At 43.1% G+C, this 21843-nt stretch overlaps 2 protein-coding genes across 2 annotated transcripts in view; one reads left to right on the forward strand and one right to left on the reverse strand.

Annotated features, from left to right (window-relative positions):
- LOC137757660 (protein WWC3-like) overlaps positions 1-21843 on the reverse strand; it is a 117739-nt gene that overhangs the window by 38037 nt on the left and 57859 nt on the right. The window lies entirely within an intron of this gene.
- Positions 10157-14531, forward strand: LOC137757654 (testis-specific Y-encoded protein 3-like). Its single transcript, XM_068534268.1, has 9 exons — positions 10157-10229; positions 10379-10515; positions 10609-10722; positions 10762-10962; positions 11570-11647; positions 11766-11877; positions 11975-12120; positions 12235-12304; positions 14488-14531. The coding sequence occupies exons 1-9, from the start codon at positions 10157-10159 to the stop codon at positions 14529-14531; spliced, it is 975 nt and encodes a 324-aa protein (XP_068390369.1).

Consider the following 21843-nt stretch of genomic DNA (forward strand, 5'->3'; position numbering starts at 1 on the left):
ATAAGCTCATCCTCGCTGAGCAGTCAGCGTGTCCAGAGCAAGTCCACTTTGGAGCACCGCTGATGCTAGGCTGTTAACTTCTGACTGAAGTATTGTCAGAGTTTGCGTAGGGGAACTGAACTCTTGTTCCACTACCATGGAGAGTTAAGATGGCTTTTCTAATTCACAACCTCCATAGCTTGGGAATAAGATCCTGAACAATGAAAAGAAGTTGGAGTTGTGATATTGTCTATGCCAGTGGATTGTCTATGACTTCCCTGCTGGCACATTTATGGGACACAGTTTTATGAACAAAGGAGCCCAGGTTTGTAATTTGGCTGCATTTAGGGTGGAGTATTTGGTGACAGAAGGAGCCAGGTATCCAAGTCCCCATTGTCCTGACCGTTTAGGTGGACGCCCTTTATATACTTTGTTGCCACCTAACATAAAAAGACCAGTGTGGTTTGCAGACAAGGTTACAACGGAACCTGCAATCTCCGGGAACTGGAGTATTCCACGACCTTTGCCATTGGTAATGCTAGCATCCATACCCTCCATTTCCCATGTGCTCCTGTCAATCTGTGAGAGCGGAACAGGTTGCAAAAGAGTTGGTACAGGAGGCCTGTGGTCTGGTTTTGGCAGCTCTAAAGCTTGGTTCTGTGGCCAAGTGAGTCCAGATTTTTATAGTGGTCCACCCGTATATAGCTTATGCTAGTAGGCAGCTTAGTCATGGGAGCAGCCGTAGTACCCCAAGTTGTACGGAGGTGGCTTACGAGTCACCCAAAACATTTGTTGATTTGGCAGACGTTTGTACCAAGAACGGTAGTGCTAGAGTCACTTACAACATTTTCCAGGGATTTGAAGATGCCACCTGTGGGATCAAACCACAGAGTCTGAATGTACTATGGTCCTGGAGTGTCACTCGGGAAAGGCCGAGTATCATGTTTGTTTCAAAGCAAAGGGTCAATTTTTCACCTGTTGGTCTTTATGTGGGCAAGGGACAGTCCTTGCCCTTCCATGTAGGTTATGCAAGACCCAAATAACTCACCAGAAGGAGGGACAGAGCAATGTTTTCTTAGACATGGGTGCCATACCTTGTCATTTATCTGCCTTCCATACTTGGTCCACCAGATGTTCACATCGGCAGAAACAAAGAACAGTTCAGATTCTTTAGCAGTATCTAGAGGCCGGCATGACCAGCAGTCAGATCAGTTAGGCCAGGGGGTGGTAAACGGGCATAAGCACATGTTTGGTTGGTTGGTACTCTTTGCATTGAAAAAGTAAAGGTTAGTAAGAGCCTATACAATAGGTTGTAAAGGGGCGCATCGTGAGTATTTGGAGAGGGGCAGTGGGATAGATAGAGACCAGCTAACTCAGAAAAGGACTGGCATTAATTCTTTAAATATCTAGTAGAATTTATCAGTGAAACCATACGGTCCTGGGCTTTTTTGCGTTAGGAGGCTTTTGATTACTGATTCAATCTCCTGGCTTGTTATTCGTCTGTTCGGATATTCTACTTCTTCATTATTCAGCCTTGGTGGGTTGTATGTTTTCAGAATTTATCAATTTATTGTCATAAAATTGTTCACATTAGTCTCTTACAAGAGATGGATATAGAGGAGGTCTGGAAGGTTACTCAAGCAGCCAAAGTAATACTTATTCAAGTGGTCGTGAGCCTCTGTGAATAAGGGGTACCTTGCTCCTCGTGAGTCATACGGTAGCTCAGGTTGGGGGGGTGGGGGGGGGGGGGCTTCCAGAGGAGGTAATGCGGGAAGCCAATATGAAAGAGCGGGCCAAAGGTGATGTTAAAAATAACAGTTATGTACCAAATGTTCTTTACAAAGGAAAAGTTTAAGTTGTTTTCTTTAATTGATGCTTGAATACTACTAAAAGAAAAATGTTGGTTTGGGGGAAGAGGCATATATTAACTTTTCCTCTATGAATTTTCAGACAAAATGAAAACATGGAATTATTCAAAGTACTTTCATAGTTCATATTAATTGAAAAATAGAAGTTGTATTTAAAATTTAAGGTTCAAAATTTTCAGAGTAAAAAAAATTCATGAAATACTTCTTGTCGATTATACTGCTGAGTTAAACAAGCATAAAACTTTTGTTTGGAGGGTGACTTGTGCTGTTTGCCTAAACTTTTCCTGTGTGTCTTTGAACATGAATGTATTCAAAATTAAGCAATGTGTTATTTCTCCATCGCAAGCTGTGACTGTTTTCCAGTTAGGCTAAACAAATTATATGTTCCTTTTTGAAAGCTTAAATGTATATATAAAAGGTTTGAGAAGTCTCCAAAAAGGCTGAAAAACAATGTTTGCATTACTACTGAAATTCTGTGTGTCTTTATCCTTTTAAAGCAATAGTATAAATGAAAGGAAAATTTAGACATGTGACTGTAAAGAGTTTAAGAAATGTTGAGGTTAAGTATCTATTTTCTGATCCAAATTCAAGTGGCTGATGAGCAACGTGGGAATAATGGTAATAAAACCAATTTTCCACTTAAATGTAAATGGAACCAGTTAAGTTTTCTGATTATATATCTTAGTGAAAGTTAGTACCCATGGATTTTAAAACATTGGGAAACGTTTTAAGTAATACTGATTTTAACTTTATTTTGGCGTACTTGATGTAACACAAAGGGTTTAGTAATATACTCATAAGTATAGCGTGATCTGGAGGGTTAAGGGTTTTTTGTCAGTAACTTCAGGTGACATTTAATTAGTAATGCTTTAAGTTTGGGAAGAAACTTGAGTGTAAAAACTTTAAGCCAAATTGGAGTCTGCAAAACTAGTACAGAAATCTGCAATTTCCTTTTAAAGGAACAGCAAAAATGAAGTTAAGGGGAAGGAGAGTATTATTTGAGCCAAACTGAGGATTATAACTCAGGAGACAGACTCAGAAAGTTCTGAGGACTGTTCCACCTGTTAGAAGTCAAAGGCATAGTTACATACATTTTGAAGAGAAAGGACAGTATTCACATCAAAGTGACATACAGATATTTTACATGAAGATCACCAGGGATACGTAGTCTGGGTAAGCAGGTACAAAGTGAGCAGCAAGTCAACGTGATCCCAGTACGGAGCTGGGAAAGAACAGTATTCTTTTTAAGAAGTTACACCGTAAGTGTCAGAGGAAAGTAAAAATAATTGACCTTTAGGATCAGGAAGGCACTCTGTCTTTGAGGAACTCTGGCTAATGTGTAATGCAGACATTAGGAAGGGAGCGAGGATGTCCAAATGAACACAGAATTTTATGTTTAATTTTTCTTGGCTGGCCTTAAAGCACCGTATTTCATAAAATCCTAGTGGACATCAAAGGTTTGCTTTTAGTATCTACCATATCAGATTGATGAATCAAATCCTTAAAAGGCAGGGTGAAGCAAACCAAGTCTCGAACCCAAAACTGAACCGATTACTTTTCCTGAGTACATGTTCATGAAAAACCCATAAAACTCTTAAATGTTTAACAGTTGGGCAATCTTAAAAGTACAGGGATGTCGTGGGTTTGGTTCCAGAACAGTAAAGCAAGTCATGGTTTTGGGGTTTCCCCAATAAGAACAGGAAAGATTAGTTGATTGAGAAACCAGAAACAGGATGAAAGTATATTTCAGAGGAGCAGTTGCCAACTTTGGTATTTTGGTGAATTCCTCACTGTAAGTTAACCTACAGAGACATGTTTTCATTCACCTATCCTGTAGGATTGTGAGGGTTGAATGAGAAGAATATAAACTTCCTAGCATTATTTGTACTGTAACAACAGGTGCACAGGAAATAGCATCTATGATACCTTGCCCCTAGGAATTTTGAACTCCAACAAAAAGATTCTTGACAAGATATTCTGTTTATTATAGTGATAATATTTGTAAGAAGATGAAAGGAGTAACCTAGAAGATAAAATTTCTCCTCAACCTTGGAACAAGAATTCTGTATTTGAACATGTTAAAGTAAATGCTGAAAATCGTAAACAGTGCTAAGGCCTGTCCTGTTAGAAGTTTTTGTAGGAACATAACAAATTTGCAGTACAGAGAATAAAAAGTAAATGCCAACTATAAGTTTATTTAAATTTGAGTGCTGTGAAGGATATTAACTTTTAAAGTTTTCTGTATGTTTTACATATGAGAGTAATACAGGGAGATAAATAATTTTAAAATTAGTCCTGTGTGTGGTTTACCTTAGTTGGCTTGTTTTGAAAAATGGCATTTAACCCAAAAATGTAAAATTTCCTGTTGAAAAAATTTGTAAGAATTAAATGTTTTTCTGTTGACTCGAGTCATTGAAACTGGTTTGTAATGTTAAAGCATATCAAGTTGCCTTCAGAAACTACATTGAAACACCTACACAAGGAAATTTTCTTCTGTTCCTTGATTCAGCAGTCAGTATTCTAGGCTTTGTTCCGTATGCTAAACATAAAGGCAGTGAATGAGATCTTACCTCATGATGTGTATCTTCTAATGGAGCTGACACTCAACACTCTGGATACCTAGTAGGACATAATTTATGTTTAGTCTGTGTTTCATATACAGTGAATTTGAAATCACCTATGATTTAGCCAGAGATTGAACGATGTTGGTGAAAATTTATTTGCTTAAAGGGATTATCTCGTACACTGCTTATTTTGTGCACTGCTTATCTTGTTTTTCTTTGGCAGTTTTGTGTTTTTATAGGTGTTAGAGAAAACCTTTCTCACTTGCAGTTTAACTCCCGTTTTATGTCTTGTCAACATTTTTAGACAATAGTTTACTTTAAAAAAAATTTTTTTTTTAGCTGTTCTGGGTCTTAGTTGTGGCATGCGGGCTCTTCGTTGCAGCGTGGGAGATCTTTAGTTTCAGCATGCAGGATCTTTAGTTGTGGCACACAGGATCTTTTAGTTGCGGCACGCAGGACCTTTTAGTTGCGGCACACGGGATCTTCACTGCAGTGTGTGAGATCTCTAGTTGTGGCATGCGGGATATTCTAGCTGTGGGGCAGTCGAACTCATAGTAGTTGCGGCATGCGGGATCTAGTTTCCTGACTAGGGATTGAATCCGGGCCCGCTCCATTGGCATCGCAGAGTCTTAGCCACTGGGCCACCAGGGACGTCCCTGTGGACTTAAGAATTTTAAGAATTCGTTTAAGAATTTTAAGAATTAACGTTTATCTTGAAATTAAAAAGTTGTATATTTTTTCTAAAAGTGTTACTTTAAAGTTTGGCTTTTTACACCTAGATCTGTAATTTCCTTTTTTCTTACTGTGTTATAAGATAGACACTTTCATTTCTTTGAGACCAATTTTTCCACTGATTTATACCATGAAAGTTAATTTGTAAATATGCACATGTCTTTTTCTAGGCTACCTATTCTATTCATTCTTACAGTGCCAAATACCACATTACATTATATGATTGTTAGAAATAATTTAAGAATTTCACATTAATGCAAGTAATTTGTTTACTGTTCATTTTTATCTTAGTTATTTCTGGAGTTTTGACTGACATTACTTTAGATTTATAGATGAATTAGGGGACTTTAATGTCTCGAGCTTTCCCACCCATCTTTCCTTATATTCAGACCTTTAATACCTGACAGATTGTCTGGAAAGGCCCTTATTACATCATTTCTTAGCTGCATTCCTAAGGTAATTTCTAATGTTTAGATTTTGAATGATACTTTTTACAATTATAATCTTGGGTGAATTATAATTGATGAATAGGTGTCCTTTTGGTTTTAAAGTTCATTTATTCAAGTGATATTTTATGAAAAATAGTTTTTAGATTTCTCTGGAATTTTCTACATAGTCCACCCTTTAAAGAGAAGTTTTGTCATTTGATCTGTATCCTTTTTTTTCTTCCTCCATCCTGAGGAATTAAACTTTGAGTTGTATTTGCTGCAAAATTGTAAAAAGCTATCTTTGGATTTACTTTTAAAACATTTCTCAATTTCATGGCTGCTTATGTAACCCAGTCTTTCCTATTAACAGAAAATATGTATTTCTCCACTAGTTTTTAAGAGAAATGTATTTGTTCCTTTCTTCCTCATGTGTAAACACTCATTGTGTTCCCAGTGAATTTAAGGTTCTTGCTCATGCAAAGAGTTTGGCCATGAGACAGCGAGGTTAAGGAAGTAAAGTGAGGATTTATTTAAGCAAGAATACGCTCTCAGAGGGAGAGCAGGCAGATAGGTGAGGAGCTGCTGCCCTGGGTTCCACTGGCAAGTCAGTTATGAGGGGCATACAAATGAAGGGGTGGCATACTCATTGGGGAAGCAGGAGTTTGGGGGTCGTATTCCCTGTTTCTTTCCAGCTCCAGAAGGGATTTTTGTCCTTATTTAGCTTCATCAGAAGTGTCATGGCCTCAGTGCATGGTGCGTGCTTCTTGTCTGCAAGGCTTATTTTATTATAGGGAGAGCAACAGGTTACATTTGGAAGCAGGAGATTCCTGCCTTTCCTCATCTTTCTCTGTCTGCCTTCAGGACACTTACCACCCAAAATGTGCAGTTTCCTGTCAGTCGGGAGGTTCCTGTTTTTCTTTGTCTGCCCATGGACCCCTGCTGTTTACAAGATGCTTGCTTTCCTGCCACCTGGCCCCTCTTCCATTACTCTGCTCATATCTAGCTACTTGCCTGCTGTAGCAATTGCAGTAATCTTAACCTCGCAGTCCTTTAATTGCATGGCAGTCACTGAAAAACACATTCATGGCATGAAACAGACTTCTGGCTCTACTGCTTAACAGCCAGATTTAATTTTGTTCATGAATGAGTGATATCCAAACCTCTGTCACATTTTCTCAGACACCGTCTGAGATTTAACGTCAATTGTTTTTCCTCTCTAGTGTTTCTTTCCTGTCAACCACAGGATTAAAATATTAAACAGTAATTATTGAAATAATAAAAATTGTTTGATTTCCCCCTATATACTGAACTAGTCCCTTCCAGTAGACTTGCTTGGAAGCTGCTGGTTGGCCTACATATTAGGTAGAAACCATAAACCCCCTAAATTAGGGAACGATTATAACTTTGCCGGATTTAAAGATCAGCTTTTGTATAATGCACACAGCTGTTATCTATCTAGACGATGGAAAGTGTCCCAATAAATACTAACTGATCACCATCAACTGATCAGCTGGTGTTTACAGGAACACTTTCCATAGTTTTCTCAAGTGCTCAATAATAATGGTTAATGTAAGATTAAGAAACTACCAATGCAAAGCATTAAAACCACAGATCTTTCTAACACGACTTTTAAGACATCGTATTTCCCTATTGTACCCTGGATAGCCTTTATCTCCCGGACAAAATAGTGTTTAGGGATCTTTCATAGGAAAGAGTCTGTGAGGAAAAAAATCCTACTTAAAAACGCATGTTTTGGATTTTCCTTTTTGTCTTTATACTAACTGATTCAGAAGTTTCATCTCTATCCGTCCTGTGGCAGGCAGAGTAATAGCACCTAGAGATGTTTATATTCTAATCCCTAGAACATGAGAATGGATATGATACCTAACATGGTAAAAGAATCTTTGCCAATTTGATTAGGTTAAAGACCTTGAGATGGGAATTTATCCTGGGTTATCCAAGGGGACCTAAAGTCATCTCAGGGTTGTTACAAAAGGAAGAGGGAATCAAAGAAGGTGATAGGAAAAGCAAAACAAAGGGTGGAGTGACGCAGCCATGAGCTGAGGAATGCAGACATCTTCTAGAAGCTGAAGGCAAGGAAGACAGACATTCTCTCCGGAGCCTCCGGAAGCAACTGCTGAAACCATAACTGTAGCTCCCCAAGACCTCTTTCAGACTGGCCTCCATAAGTATAAGATAGTTTATGTTGTTTTAAGCCACTAAGTTTGTCGTACAACAGCAAAAGGAAGCTAACAGTTTCTGTATTATGATTTTTAGGTAACTGTGTTTCAGTATTAGATTTGTAGAACCAGTACTTCATTGCTTATCTCACATTTGACAGGAACATCTTACTGTATGGCAGGTCTTCTGCCTGCCCCTGTGATTCTAGATAAGAAGACCTCTTTCAGTTTCTTCTCCTAATGACTTGTAGGCTTTAAAAAATCCTAGGAACTACTAATATCTCTAAAATGTGTATGGCTGCTGGGATACTAACCACAGAGGAAGAGTTGATAAATTTATTTCCCCAATATCTTCAATATATGCTGAGTACTCAAGACTGGTAATAATGAATTCTGACTAATGGCTTAAGTGGTTATTTAATTATTACGTTTCCACAGTGTCTGCCCCAGAAGAGCCAGATAGTACTTTTCAGACAATTTTTGGTTTTTATTACTTGCAGTGGAGATAGAGAAGTATATATAGCCAAGGATATTTGTTAATGATTATACACCCAAACCAAGGGTACAGTCATACTAAGGAGAAACATATCATATATATTCTACTTTACAACTATCTCCTTTCATTAGATTATATATTATTGTATATACCTTTCCTATCAAAGCATTTAAATTATGCTCTGCTCTATCATGAGGCATTTACAGGTAATGTATGTCTGAGTGGAAACCACCTGCACTCTATGCCCATCCTACTCCTAGTTGTTTCCTGTATTTCGTCATCTCAGCTTAAATTTCCCTTTCAGTGAATACATTCCCTGTGTCACCATCTTTTTAAATAGAGATCGTACATACTAATATAACCAAGGATTGTTCCTTCACAGTTTATCATTTCTCAGTTTCTCATTTTGCAGAAATACATCATTAATGTACTTCTTTTACAAATGAACTTTAGGGCAGGGCCAACACTTAAGTAGGATGGTAAGTTGCTATGAAACAATAGCTATTTACTCAACCAAAGTGGCAGTGAAAAATTTCAAAGGTAAACACAGATATTTAAAATGGATTACTTAACAGTAAAGAAAATTTACTATCTGTTATCAGAAGCAGGTATATATTTCCCTTATTATTTTCTAGCAGATCCAATTCCATACATTAATTAAAACTCTTAACCATTAAAACTCCAATGTCTAGATAAAACCAAGAAGTAATCGGTAACCATGTGTCATATCAGCATTTCCTCACTGGCAAACTTATGAGTATATTCAATAACCACCTCTAGAAACATGTATCGTCTCACAGTGTAGTTTCTCTCCTCAATGTGGTATAAGACGTGTCCAATAACGTCAAGCATCTTTAGCTTTTCTCTAATAAGGCAAAAGTAGGTAAGCTGACTTGCTAGGCATTTAATATTTCAGTATTTTATTTTGGAAATTATATGGATATTCACTGAATTCTCATCATTTAACTTAATGTAGAAAACCTCTAGATTCATGTTACCAGAAAGGTCCGGAGAAACTATTTTTAAGTAACATACCATAACACAAAATTATTCTTAAAGAGTTTACCTAAAAGCTTTAATCCCATTTATTTCCATTTTATTACATATGAAAATATCAAAATACCATTTTTTGTTGTTGACAAATTTTGTAACAGACTAGATGAGGTTACTGACTTTTAGTTAACCTAAGTGCAATAAAAGTATTATACATGGTGTTGATAACTCTAAAGACATTTAGAGTCTGTATTAATTAAACCAACATATGAACTTCTCTGAGAGTTTAAGTCTCCAGAGGGGACAGGGATCCCAGGAGAGTGGGCCACGGAGGGAGGGACCAGATACATATAGAAACAAGAACGCAGACACACACACACACACACACACACACACACACACACACAAAGGCCGAGAGGAGACAGACAGACACTCAGACGGAGCTCTTCACTCCATGGCTTTCCTGCACTTGAACAAAGGAATTCAAGTCTAGCGAAGAGCTGGGTTTGCCGGACACTTGCCTCTCATGCCACAGAGCTTCGGGCTCTCTGTCCCCTGGAAGAAAACTATCCAGCAACCTTGGCCACCGTGCATTTCCTTGTACAGTTTTTGAGAGCTCCCAGTGGTTAAAGATCCTGAGGGAAACCGCATTCTGATGTTCTGATTTCCGAGCGGGAACTCCTGGTTCCAATTGACACAGGCCAAATAGGTATCACAGGGCACCCGGGAATGCCAGACACAAGGCCGGAGGCCTCGCTGGAGGCGAGCTCCCTGTGGAACCTGGGCCGCTAGGTCTGGGGGTGGCAAAAGGGGTGTTTTGGGGGACCCGGCAATCCTGGAGGCTGGCCTGTTTCCACAAGGCGAGGGGCGAGGCAGCCGAGGGTGACGCCCACTGTCCTCGCCCTGATTGGTCGTGATGGGGACGAGCGGCCTGGGCGTGGCTTGCAGCTCCTTTCTGCCGCCTGGTCACGCGTGCCTGGTGGCCAAAGGTCCTGCGCATGCGTTTCAGGCCTCGTCACCGCAGAGGCTCCAGGGAACGATTCAGTCCGCAGCGAAGCGTGACTGCGGTCGCTGGTGCTGCGTTCTCTGCCGCCCGCGTGCCGAGCTTCCAACTGCCACACCGTCGCCGCTGCCCCAGCTCAGAGCCAGGTCCGCATGGGCAGTAAGGCGGGGCCCGGGGAAGGCGGCACTGCCCAGGGACCCTGGGTCATCCTAGGTGTGGGAGGGGGTCCTCAGGAAGCAGGGGCCCGCGGGTCCCCAGGTGTGGTGCGGGAGGTGGGTAGGGTGCCGGCACTAGCTGATGGGTGCGGCGAGGGGGCCGCCATCTTCAGCGGGGAGGTGGTGCCGCAAGGCGCGGCCCGGTTGTAGGGAGAGTTGGCGGGGATCATGCAGGTGTTTTGGCTGCCTGTGGAGGACATCATGGAAGAGATGGAGGTGGTGATGGAGGAGGAGGAGCAGGAACAGCAGGAGGAGCAGATGCTGGTGGAAGAGCCGGAGCAGAAGCCCCAGGAGGAGGGTCAGGAAGAGCCAGGGCCGTCCCCGAAGAGCGCCCCGTCCCCGCTGGAGGCGCTGGAGGCCGTGCAGTTAGAGCTGGAGCCTCTGAATAGGGAATGCAGCCGAGCCTGCGCTCGTCTCAATCTCAGAACACTTGGGAGGCGGAAGACCTATCTAGAACACAGAAGCACCATCATCCAGAGCATCCCTGGCTTCTGGGTCAAAGTTGTATCCTTAATTTTGTAGTTGAGAGACCACGTGGTGGCTGGGCTACAGCAAGAGGTACCTAACATAGAGGGCCGTTTGGGTACCAAAATGTATCCATTGGATTTTGCATTGTGGGCACAGTCATGGAAATGTGATCCTGAAATTGTGGGGGCATGCTGATTTTCTGCATAGCAGGAAACAAGACTAGGGCTTTAGTTGCAGAGGTCCAAAAAGGTATTGTCATTAGTACCAGGGCCTCTTGAGACAAAAGGGTTGTCTTGTGCACAGGTTCTCCTTGGAATACCCATCAAGGGAAATGGGGGTGAGAGTGGGGAGTTATGAATGCTCATCCTAGTTAGAGCCAGGAGTGTTTGCTGTGCAGATATAAGCTTGTTCTGTCCAGATGGAGGTCAGGGCCTCCCTCTCAGAAACGGAGGCTCCCTGTTTTCGTGCACAGATATGCACACCCCGAGGGGCTCATTGTGCCTTCATGCAGTCTGTATTGAAGGAATAGGACTAGATACTAGTGGGGAGTTGAGATCAGACACTCCCAGGCTGCTCTCCAGGCTCGCTCTGTGCTCGTAGGCCTTTCACCTCCGGCATCTAGAGGCTCCTTGACGTAAAGCAGTTTGTGAACCACCCCCAGATGTCGGCCACGATGGGTGACCTAGATAAAGACATGCTTAGCTACATGACCAACTTGAAGGTCAGGCTGGGGAGGCTGAGGCTGGGGAGGAGAGGGGAAATGATTTATCCCGGAAAGCAGGAAAGAGCAGGTCTACAGGAGACAGATTTCACCCTCCTCCTCCACTTTGTCCCATCAGGTGGAGAAACTCAGATATCCCAGTGATTGCTGCAAGATCGTGTTGTTTTTCCGGAACAACCGCTATTTCCAGAATGAAGTGGTTGTTAAGGAGTATCTCATTAACGTCACTGGCAAGAGACAGCTCCCTGGATTGTGGGGGAGGGCAGATGGGGTGAGGTGAACTTGAAACATGATTTAGGCCCTTCTCCCATGCTCCTTTTCCCACAGGATACATGGCAGCTCATTCCACTCGAATTCAGTGGCACCGGCATTTTAAAAGTGAGGCGTATAGCCGCAGGCACCACAGCAGCAGCCATGACTTCTTCAGGTGGTTCTGTGACCACAGCTTTGCAGGATCTAGCAGGATTGCTGAGGTGGGGTGCCTCTGGGCCTCCTCAGCAATGGCGATGTTGTTTGGCTGCTCGGGGGGAGGGGTGTGGGCCTGGCCTGGGCTGGCCTGTCCCGACCGGGCCCCTTTCCCCTACCAGATCATCAGCGAGGACCTGTGGCCCAATCCCCTGCGCTACTACCCCAGGGAGGAAGGCACCACCGGGACAGGTAAGTGAGAGGAGGACAGGTAGGTGAGGGGCCCAGGGGCTGGGCGCTGAAACGAGTAAGCTGGGTCATTTATTTCACTCATGGAGAAGTTGAGGCTCAGAGGCATACAGTGACACCAGGGCGTGAGGGCATCAGGGTGAGACAGCACATCTGGAAAACTGCAGTGCAGAACTGGTGCTGACTAGGGAAGCTTTAGGCAAGTGAAGCAGCATGAGAGTCAAAGTCACTGAGATTCAAAGGTGCACGTCTCTGAACTGTCATTCCATGGCCGTCAACCCCACCCTCAGGCCTCCTGTACCGCCCCCTTAAATTTGGGCTTGCCTCAGGTTCCCCCCACCACCCCCTTTCCACAGAGGTCTGTGAGTCCCCTTTGGGCAAAGCCTTACCCCGCTGTCCCATCATTTTTCTCTGTTTTGATCATCACAGTCACCTTTTAATTTTCTCATGCATCTCCTTCACCTCCCACGGCTATGGTGAGAACAGTGGCCATTTTGCGTAGATTAGGAAGGGTCGTTTCTAATATGTGGTTGGAGGAAATGTAAGAGATCACAGGGAATGTGACTCTGTCTCCTGGGCAGGGCCTTAAAAAGTTAAAGCGGTCTTTAGCGTTGTGCAGGGAGGATGGGTTATTATGTGTGTGTCTGTGTGTGTTTCCAAAGGAACTCCCGATTTTGAGATGCGTGTGATGGAGCAAGCACCCTTGACCTAAGAAGCTGCTTCAGATGAAGGCGAACGGTCAACATGGTTGTCATGCACACGAAGAAATGAAGAGAGGTCTGGTGGTGAAACGTACAGAGAGGGAGACACCAGTAAACCTGGAATAAAACCGGAAGATAAATAAACAGCATCAGTTGTATGTGTTTGTGTGGCGTTTGTGCAGGGGCTCAGGGTAGATACATCAGGCGCAGCTAGGCTTCTCAGTTCGCTGCCTGGGAGTTACCAGTCCATGGAGAGTTGTAGAGGCGGGGGGAAGTCATACTTTGGGATTGCATCAGAGGATGCAGTTCTTCCTGTGGGATGGGGCTTGGGGAGGAAGGAGAAGTAAGAGAAGGGCTGGTTAACTGGGGCCTGTCATTCTTCCAAGGGAAACGTGGAAGTTCAAGGAAAGGGGCTGGTGAGCTAGGGCCTGAGATTGAAATGCTGGAAGTTAATTTTGTTGGATAGTGGTCCTCCATGTAACCTCCCTGTTGCATATCATCAGACACTTTAATGGGATACAATGGGAGGAAGCCTTAACATTTAATTCACTGTTGGACCAGATGCCCTTCTAGTGTATATGAAATTGTGGGGGCATGCTGATTGCATATCCCTGTTGCATATCATCAGGCACTTTAATGGGATACAATGGGAGAAAGCCTTAACGTTTAATTCACTGTTGGACCAGATGCCCTTCTAGTGTATATGAACACAGGGTCTTTTGCTGAGACAATTAGCCTCTCAGGGCTAGGGTTCCAGACAACATCTTAGGACATGGGGGTATAAGGTATATGGAGGGCATGTGGGGAGGTGAGAGAGACACGGGTGGGAAGGCAGTGAGGGTGTTAGTTTGCTCTGGCAAAGGTGACCAGGGGAAAAGGTAACTGTGCTGGGAAACGGATAAGCAAACAAAAACAGATTCCCTCACATCTGAGTGAGCTCACGTGAACTCTGTTCTTTTTTCCGGGGGACTCAGTTTGGGTACAAAGGGCACACGGGGAGAGGAGCGAGGTGAGGGGAGTGGGGAGTTGGGGATGTTAAACAGGCAAGTGCCAGGCCACCCAGCTGTGTGCTCTCTGTCCCGTGACGGCACAGTGGTTACTATCCCTATTTTCAGACAGGCTTAAGCCCTTTGCCTAAGGCCCGCTTCAGACCAAGTCCCCAAAAAGTAAACAGTTTTCTCGTGAACACTCTGGTAGCGGTGTCCCGTCCTCGCTGAATGGCTGGACACACTGTGTTTCTACCACAAAGGCACTGTCCTTCTTCTGGGGCCTTGCCAGCACTCCGTGCCCCTGAGGCCAATGGGAAGACCTAGAGCATACCGAGCTCACCCAGGAAGTGGTGAGCGCTTCGGGTGCTCCTTGCCAAGTGGCTGGCTGCTTCCCAGAAGCACGTCTGTCTCTGGACCAGGCAAAGGACAGACTCTGCCACGCACGGAGCAGGGAATGTTCAATGTTTGTCCCCCCAGTGTTCTTCTCTCTTCCCAGATACAGCGGCTCCAACACAGGCATCCCTGAGGGTGGCGTATTGACAGTACCATTTCCGTCCCACATGTTGAGCTCTCACTCCACAACTTTTGGTAGAAGAGCCTTCTCCCAAAAGCCCCAGCTCTTTCCAGGACGAGGGGTTGACAATCAAAGTTCACGGAGCCACGGATGTCCCCTTCAAAGTGCACTGAGTTAGATCGCCTGCTCAGTGTCAGGTTTTGTATTTGAACATCTACACCCCAGCTATGCCCCTTCTACAGTGGAGACATCCGAAGGTCTAGAAGGCAAGGCTTGGCCTCTGCCAGCTGCTGTCCCCACAGCCACCCCACAGACACTGTGGAAACAGGTCTTCTCAGCTTCTTGAACTGTAAACCTCAAGGAACCCTGGGGGCTCCCGCATGCTGGTCCCTGTCTTTCCTGGTGCTGGTAAAAATAAACTATGCTCTAATAACCCTGCAGTGGGAGTGGGACAGCATATTGGTGCGTGGTCTTAGGGGACCTCAGACGGGGCTTGTTCTAAGGACTCCAGGGTATTTATCCACATTCAGAACATTTGGTAAGGTCTTGCAAAGGACTTAAACACCAAAGAAAAGGTTGGGACAGGGTCCCCCAACTCCTAATATCTCCTGCCAGTGCTTAGGTACCAAGGCTATGCTTAGGTCTGACCTGTCCTGGAGTGAAGCGGGGCAGACGTTCATGGAACAGGTAGCGGAACTGTAAACAGTGGACGGTTGACTTGATTGTCATTCTCTGGAGACTTGGCATGATGTGTGCCCCAGAGGCTATAGCTTACTGAGTTTCCTCCTGGGCTACAGAGCTTAGACGTAGGTGTGACCCGGTCTCTTAAGGGCTTTCACGTGGGACCTAATATCTAGGTGCGAGTAGATTGAATGCACAGTTGCACATGTTGCCTAAGGTTTTCTTCCATTGAATTTCAGGGCATGTGAGGCCCAGCAGATTACTGATCAATCTATGAGCATTCTGGCTCAATCACTCTGAGCCGCATTGGTGTTTCCTGGTCTCTGGACATGTTCATGTTTTCCTCTGTTTAAAATGAAGATTGTGTGTCTGTGTTGTGTTTGCCCATGATCTCTCACCCTGAGCGTGAGTTGGTGCTCCTTCCTCTGGCTTTGCCCATGCCTTCACCTCTCTGATCTTCCACCCGTGCCTGTGCCCACATGCACACCTCTATTGCTGTAGCTGTCTCAGTCTTTTCATGTCCCTCTTTCGATACACATGCTCTGGGTTGCTGTTACTCACTTACTTATTTGTTAAAGTTTGTGTCTCTGAGTTGGTCTGTGCCTGCGTTCGACCCTTTCCTGCATTCCTGCATCAAATGCTTCCACCACCTTGAATTGGGACTTTTTTGTGACTTCCATTATCTTTGTGAGCAACAAGAAATGCTTTATTGCAGGTAGAGTTAGCAGTGACACGCATTTTGGAAACAGAGGAATAGGCATGCACTTACGGCAAATCACCGACGGACAAGAATATCTTGGTGGAGGTGAGAATATTAATTATGGCCCCCAGAGGGTGACGAGGACATTGAGGGAATGCACTGGTCAGGGAATCTTCCAGGAGGAGAACGTTTGGGGTTGACTTGTTAGTGTTTTGTAAACACTAGTGCAGGAGCGAAGGAAATTGACTCTTATTCCTCCCCATTTTATTCTTGCGTTGGTCATTACACCGACCTTATGTAGGCACAATTTCTTCATGATTTTTAATAAAGCATCACCCAGACCATAGGAATTGGGGCTAGTCCTTCTGTGAAGAGAAAAGTCGTTAGAGAATCCTTGTCCTCGGTGACCTCCTCTGACCCAGTGAGAGGGGGTGCATGAACAAACTACGGGCATACCGAATAGAAGGTCGTGGACCGAGCACCTCACCCAGAGGATCAGGTGGTGCTGAAGGAATGTGAGGGCCTCAGGAAGAGAGAGGTATGAGGAAAGGAAAGTTTGATGTGTAGATTCATGAGTTTTGCCATATCTGAAGAGTGTGAGGGGCATGATTTCTTGAAATACTTGTTCTGCCCCTTTCTCTCCTGTCTCCACCTGGGACTGCAATTACGTATGCCTCGGATTGCTCAGTGGAGTCTGGCAAATAATCTAGGCTCTGTTCCATTTTCTGCATTATTTTTGTTCTCTTTCTGCTCCTCAGCCAGGATGATTTCAATTAACCTAACTTTAGGTTTTGTGATTCTTCTGCCTGCTCAAACCTTCCTTTGAAGTCTCTACTGAAGGTTTTGATTCACATGCTGTGGTTTTTCAGCCCCATAATTCCTATTTGTTTCTGTTTTAAATGTCTCTTTGTTGAGAGTCTCCATTTCGTTAGACCTTGGTCTCCTGGTTTCTTTCAGTTCTTGCTCCATGGTTTCCTTTGTCAGGTGAGCATAGGTATGACTCCTGATTGAATGTCTGCCTACAAAGTTAAAGTACGTGGTTTCCTCATGCACAGTTTCTATTAATTTGCTTATCTGACCTGTGATGGGGCAAATACACACTTGTTTCATTGCATGCCTTGTAAGTGGTGTTGAAAACTAGAGATTTTGAAGTTTGGAATGCAGTAAATGGGGAGGAGGTTTTTCTCCCTCGTATTCATTTGTGGCTGCTGGTTGTAGTTGATTCTTTCGGTTAGTATGCCGAACTGTTTTTGGTTAGACGGTTTTCTTTGCCGTGTGCTGTGTAGTCACTGGTGTTTCTGTTCCACTATGTGGGTGGACACAACAGATTATTATTTTTTTTAAACCGCCGGGGTGCTGGGTCAGGGGGGTTGGGGAGGTAACAAGAAAACACAAATTTTAAAAACCACTCTCCTGGTCTCTGCAGATTACCTTGGGGCTGGGTGCACAGCTTCATCACTGTATACACCATTTTCATTTTCCCAAGTTTTCCCACCCAGTACACTTGGAGACTAAAGATCAGCCAGAGGTGACAACTTAGGGTCTCCTCAAATCTTTTCTGAGCCAGTGAATGTGTGTGACCTTGTCTAGCAACACGGGGATGGACAAATTTCTCCTTTACCCCTCTTGAGGTCCTTTTGGCTCTCCTAATAATTATGTGGACACAAGACAGATTAACAGGAAAAATAAACCAGTTTAATTCATGTACACAGAGGTCTCATAGAAATGGGACCGCCTGAAGTGAACAAAGCAGGCTGAATGTATTTAGTTTTGGACAAATAAATATTTTTGTACATTTGACAAAAAGAGGCTTGTGCTTGGGCAAGCAGCCTAAATGAAGAAGTGTCAGCGTTCGTTTATCCAGCTTTCTTAGCCTTGAATTTCCTAACTGTGGTGACAAGGATGCTTTCTAGCCTCCTGTCATAGGGAGGATACCGTCACATGGATTTAGTTACCACTTTGGGGGAAGGGAGGGGACCAGAGTGTTTTTGTTGTTGTTTTCAATCATTTCCCCTCACTGACCGTTTCCCAGGTAGCCTCCGTTCAAAATAATCAACGTGCCGGTGAGGCATATCTTGGGCGGCCCACTCTGAGCCCCAAGGATTCCCTCCTCTGCAACTTCCCTTGATATTTCACAAAGAAAGGGCTAAGGTGATGGCTGTGGAGAGCAAAACTGGGTGAGTAGCTCAGTGGTAAGAGATCTGCAAAGGGAGAAAAGAACATAGGTTAGAATGAGGATGAAGAAACAGAAAAGAACAAATCAAATCAAAGTACATTTCCCCAAACCCTATTGAAACAGTTCCCCAGTCCTGGGAAGAGATCAGTCCAATAAAACGGCTTTGCTTCATTTATGTGACGAAAGCATTTTCTTCACTTTTAATAAGTTGGACACTATTTTTCCCATTTGATTTACGTAGAAGCAGTATTTTCCACTGACGATTGCATAAGCTCATCCTCGCTGAGCAGTCAGCGTGTCCAGAGCAAGTCCACTTTGGAGCACCGCTGATGCTAGGCTGTTAACTTCTGACTGAAGTATTTTCAGAGTTTGCGTAGGGGAACTGAACTCTTGTTCCACTACCATGGAGAGTTAAGATGGCTTTTCTAATTCACAACCTCCATAGCTTGGGAATAAGATCCTGAACAATGAAAAGAAGTTGGAGTTGTGATATTGTCTATGCCAGTGGATTGTCTATGACTTCCCTGCTGGCACATTTATGGGACACAGTTTTATGAACAAAGGAGCCCAGGTTTGTAATTTGGCTGCATTTAGGGTGGAGTATTTGGTGACAGAAGGAGCCAGGTATCCAAGTCCCCATTGTCCTGACCGTTTAGGTGGACGCCCTTTATATACTTTGTTGCCACCTAACATAAAAAGACCAGTGTGGTTTGCAGACAAGGTTACAACGGAACCTGCAATCTCCGGGAACTGGAGTATTCCACGACCTTTGCCATTGGTAATGCTAGCATCCATACCCTCCATTTCCCATGTGCTCCTGTCAATCTGTGAGAGCGGAACAGGTTGCAAAAGAGTTGGTACAGGAGGCCTGTGGTCTGGTTTTGGCAGCTCTAAAGCTTGGTTCTGTGGCCAAGTGAGTCCAGATTTTTATAGTGGTCCACCCGTATATAGCTTATGCTAGTAGGCAGCTTAGTCATGGGAGCAGCCGTAGTACCCCAAGTTGTACGGAGGTGGCTTACGAGTCACCCAAAACATTTGTTGATTTGGCAGACGTTTGTACCAAGAACGGTAGTGCTAGAGTCACTTACAACATTTTCCAGGGATTTGAAGATGCCACCTGTGGGATCAAACCACAGAGTCTGAATGTACTATGGTCCTGGAGTGTCACTCGGGAAAGGCCGAGTATCATGTTTGTTTCAAAGCAAAGGGTCAATTTTTCACCTGTTGGTCTTTATGTGGGCAAGGGACAGTCCTTGCCCTTCCATGTAGGTTATGCAAGACCCAAATAACTCACCAGAAGGAGGGACAGAGCAATGTTTTCTTAGACATGGGTGCCATACCTTGTCATTTATCTGCCTTCCATACTTGGTCCACCAGATGTTCACATCGGCAGAAACAAAGAACAGTTCAGATTCTTTAGCAGTATCTAGAGGCCGGCATGACCAGCAGTCAGATCAGTTAGGCCAGGGGGTGGTAAACGGGCATAAGCACATGTTTGGTTGGTTGGTACTCTTTGCATTGAAAAAGTAAAGGTTAGTAAGAGCCTATACAATAGGTTGTAAAGGGGCGCATCGTGAGTATTTGGAGAGGGGCAGTGGGATAGATAGAGACCAGCTAACTCAGAAAAGGACTGGCATTAATTCTTTAAATATCTAGTAGAATTTATCAGTGAAACCATACGGTCCTGGGCTTTTTTGCGTTAGGAGGCTTTTGATTACTGATTCAATCTCCTGGCTTGTTATTCGTCTGTTTGGATATTCTACTTCTTCATTATTCAGCCTTGGTGGGTTGTATGTTTTCAGAATTTATCAATTTATTGTCATAAAATTGTTCACATTAGTCTCTTACAAGAGATGGATATAGAGGAGGTCTGGAAGGTTACTCAAGCAGCCAAAGTAATACTTATTCAAGTGGTCGTGAGCCTCTGTGAATAAGGGGTACCTTGCTCCTCGTGAGTCATACGGTAGCTCAGGTTGGGGGGGTGGGGGGGGGGGCTTCCAGAGGAGGTAATGCGGGAAGCCAATATGAAAGAGAGGGCCAAAGGTGATGTTAAAAATAACAGTTATGTACCAAATGTTCTTTACAAAGGAAAAGTTTAAGTTGTTTTCTTTAATTGATGCTTGAATACTACTAAAAGAAAAATGTTGGTTTGGGGGAAGAGGCATATATTAACTTTTCCTCTATGAATTTTCAGACAAAATGAAAACATGGAATTATTCAAAGTACTTTCATAGTTCATATTAATTGAAAAATAGAAGTTGTATTTAAAATTTAAGGTTCAAAATTTTCAGAGTAAAAAAAATTCATGAAATACTTCTTGTCGATTATACTGCTGAGTTAAACAAGCATAAAACTTTTGTTTGGAGGGTGACTTGTGCTGTTTGCCTAAACTTTTCCTGTGTGTCTTTGAACATGAATGTATTCAAAATTAAGCAATGTGTTATTTCTCCATCGCAAGCTGTGACTGTTTTCCAGTTAGGCTAAACAAATTATATGTTCCTTTTTGAAAGCTTAAATGTATATATAAAAGGTTTGAGAAGTCTCCAAAAAGGCTGAAAAACAATGTTTGCATTACTACTGAAATTCTGTGTGTCTTTATCCTTTTAAAGCAATAGTATAAATGAAAGGAAAATTTAGACATGTGACTGTAAAGAGTTTAAGAAATGTTGAGGTTAAGTATCTATTTTCTGATCCATATTCAAGTGGCTGATGAGCAACGTGGGAATAATGGTAATAAAACCAATTTTCCACTTAAATGTAAATGGAACCAGTTAAGTTTTCTGATTATATATCTTAGTGAAAGTTAGTACCCATGGATTTTAAAACATTGGGAAACGTTTTAAGTAATACTGATTTTAACTTTATTTTGGCGTACTTGATGTAACACAAAGGGTTTAGTAATATACTCATAAGTATAGCGTGATCTGGAGGGTTAAGGGTTTTTTGTCAGTAACTTCAGGTGACATTTAATTAGTAATGCTTTAAGTTTGGGAAGAAACTTGAGTGTAAAAACTTTAAGCCAAATTGGAGTCTGCAAAACTAGTACAGAAATCTGCAATTTCCTTTTAAAGGAACAGCAAAAATGAAGTTAAGGGGAAGGAGAGTATTATTTGAGCCAAACTGAGGATTATAACTCAGGAGACAGACTCAGAAAGTTCTGAGGACTGTTCCACCTGTTAGAAGTCAAAGGCATAGTTACATACATTTTGAAGAGAAAGGACAGTATTCACATCAAAGTGACATACAGATATTTTACATGAAGATCACCAGGGATACGTAGTCTGGGTAAGCAGGTACAAAGTGAGCAGCAAGTCAACGTGATCCCAGTACGGAGCTGGGAAAGAACAGTATTCTTTTTAAGAAGTTACACCGTAAGTGTCAGAGGAAAGTAAAAATAATTGACCTTTAGGATCAGGAAGGCACTCTGTCTTTGAGGAACTCTGGCTAATGTGTAATGCAGACATTAGGAAGGGAGCGAGGATGTCCAAATGAACACAGAATTTTATGTTTAATTTTTCTTGGCTGGCCTTAAAGCACCGTATTTCATAAAATCCTAGTGGACATCAAAGGTTTGCTTTTAGTATCTACCATATCAGATTGATGAATCAAATCCTTAAAAGGCAGGGTGAAGCAAACCAAGTCTCGAACCCAAAACTGAACCGATTACTTTTCCTGAGTACATGTTCATGAAAAACCCATAAAACTCTTAAATGTTTAACAGTTGGGCAATCTTAAAAGTACAGGGATGTCGTGGGTTTGGTTCCAGAACAGTAAAGCAAGT

Source organism: Eschrichtius robustus (genome assembly GCF_028021215.1).
Source record: "Eschrichtius robustus isolate mEscRob2 chromosome Y unlocalized genomic scaffold, mEscRob2.pri SUPER_Y_unloc_1, whole genome shotgun sequence".
Classification (NCBI taxonomy): domain Eukaryota; kingdom Metazoa; phylum Chordata; class Mammalia; order Artiodactyla; family Eschrichtiidae; genus Eschrichtius; species Eschrichtius robustus.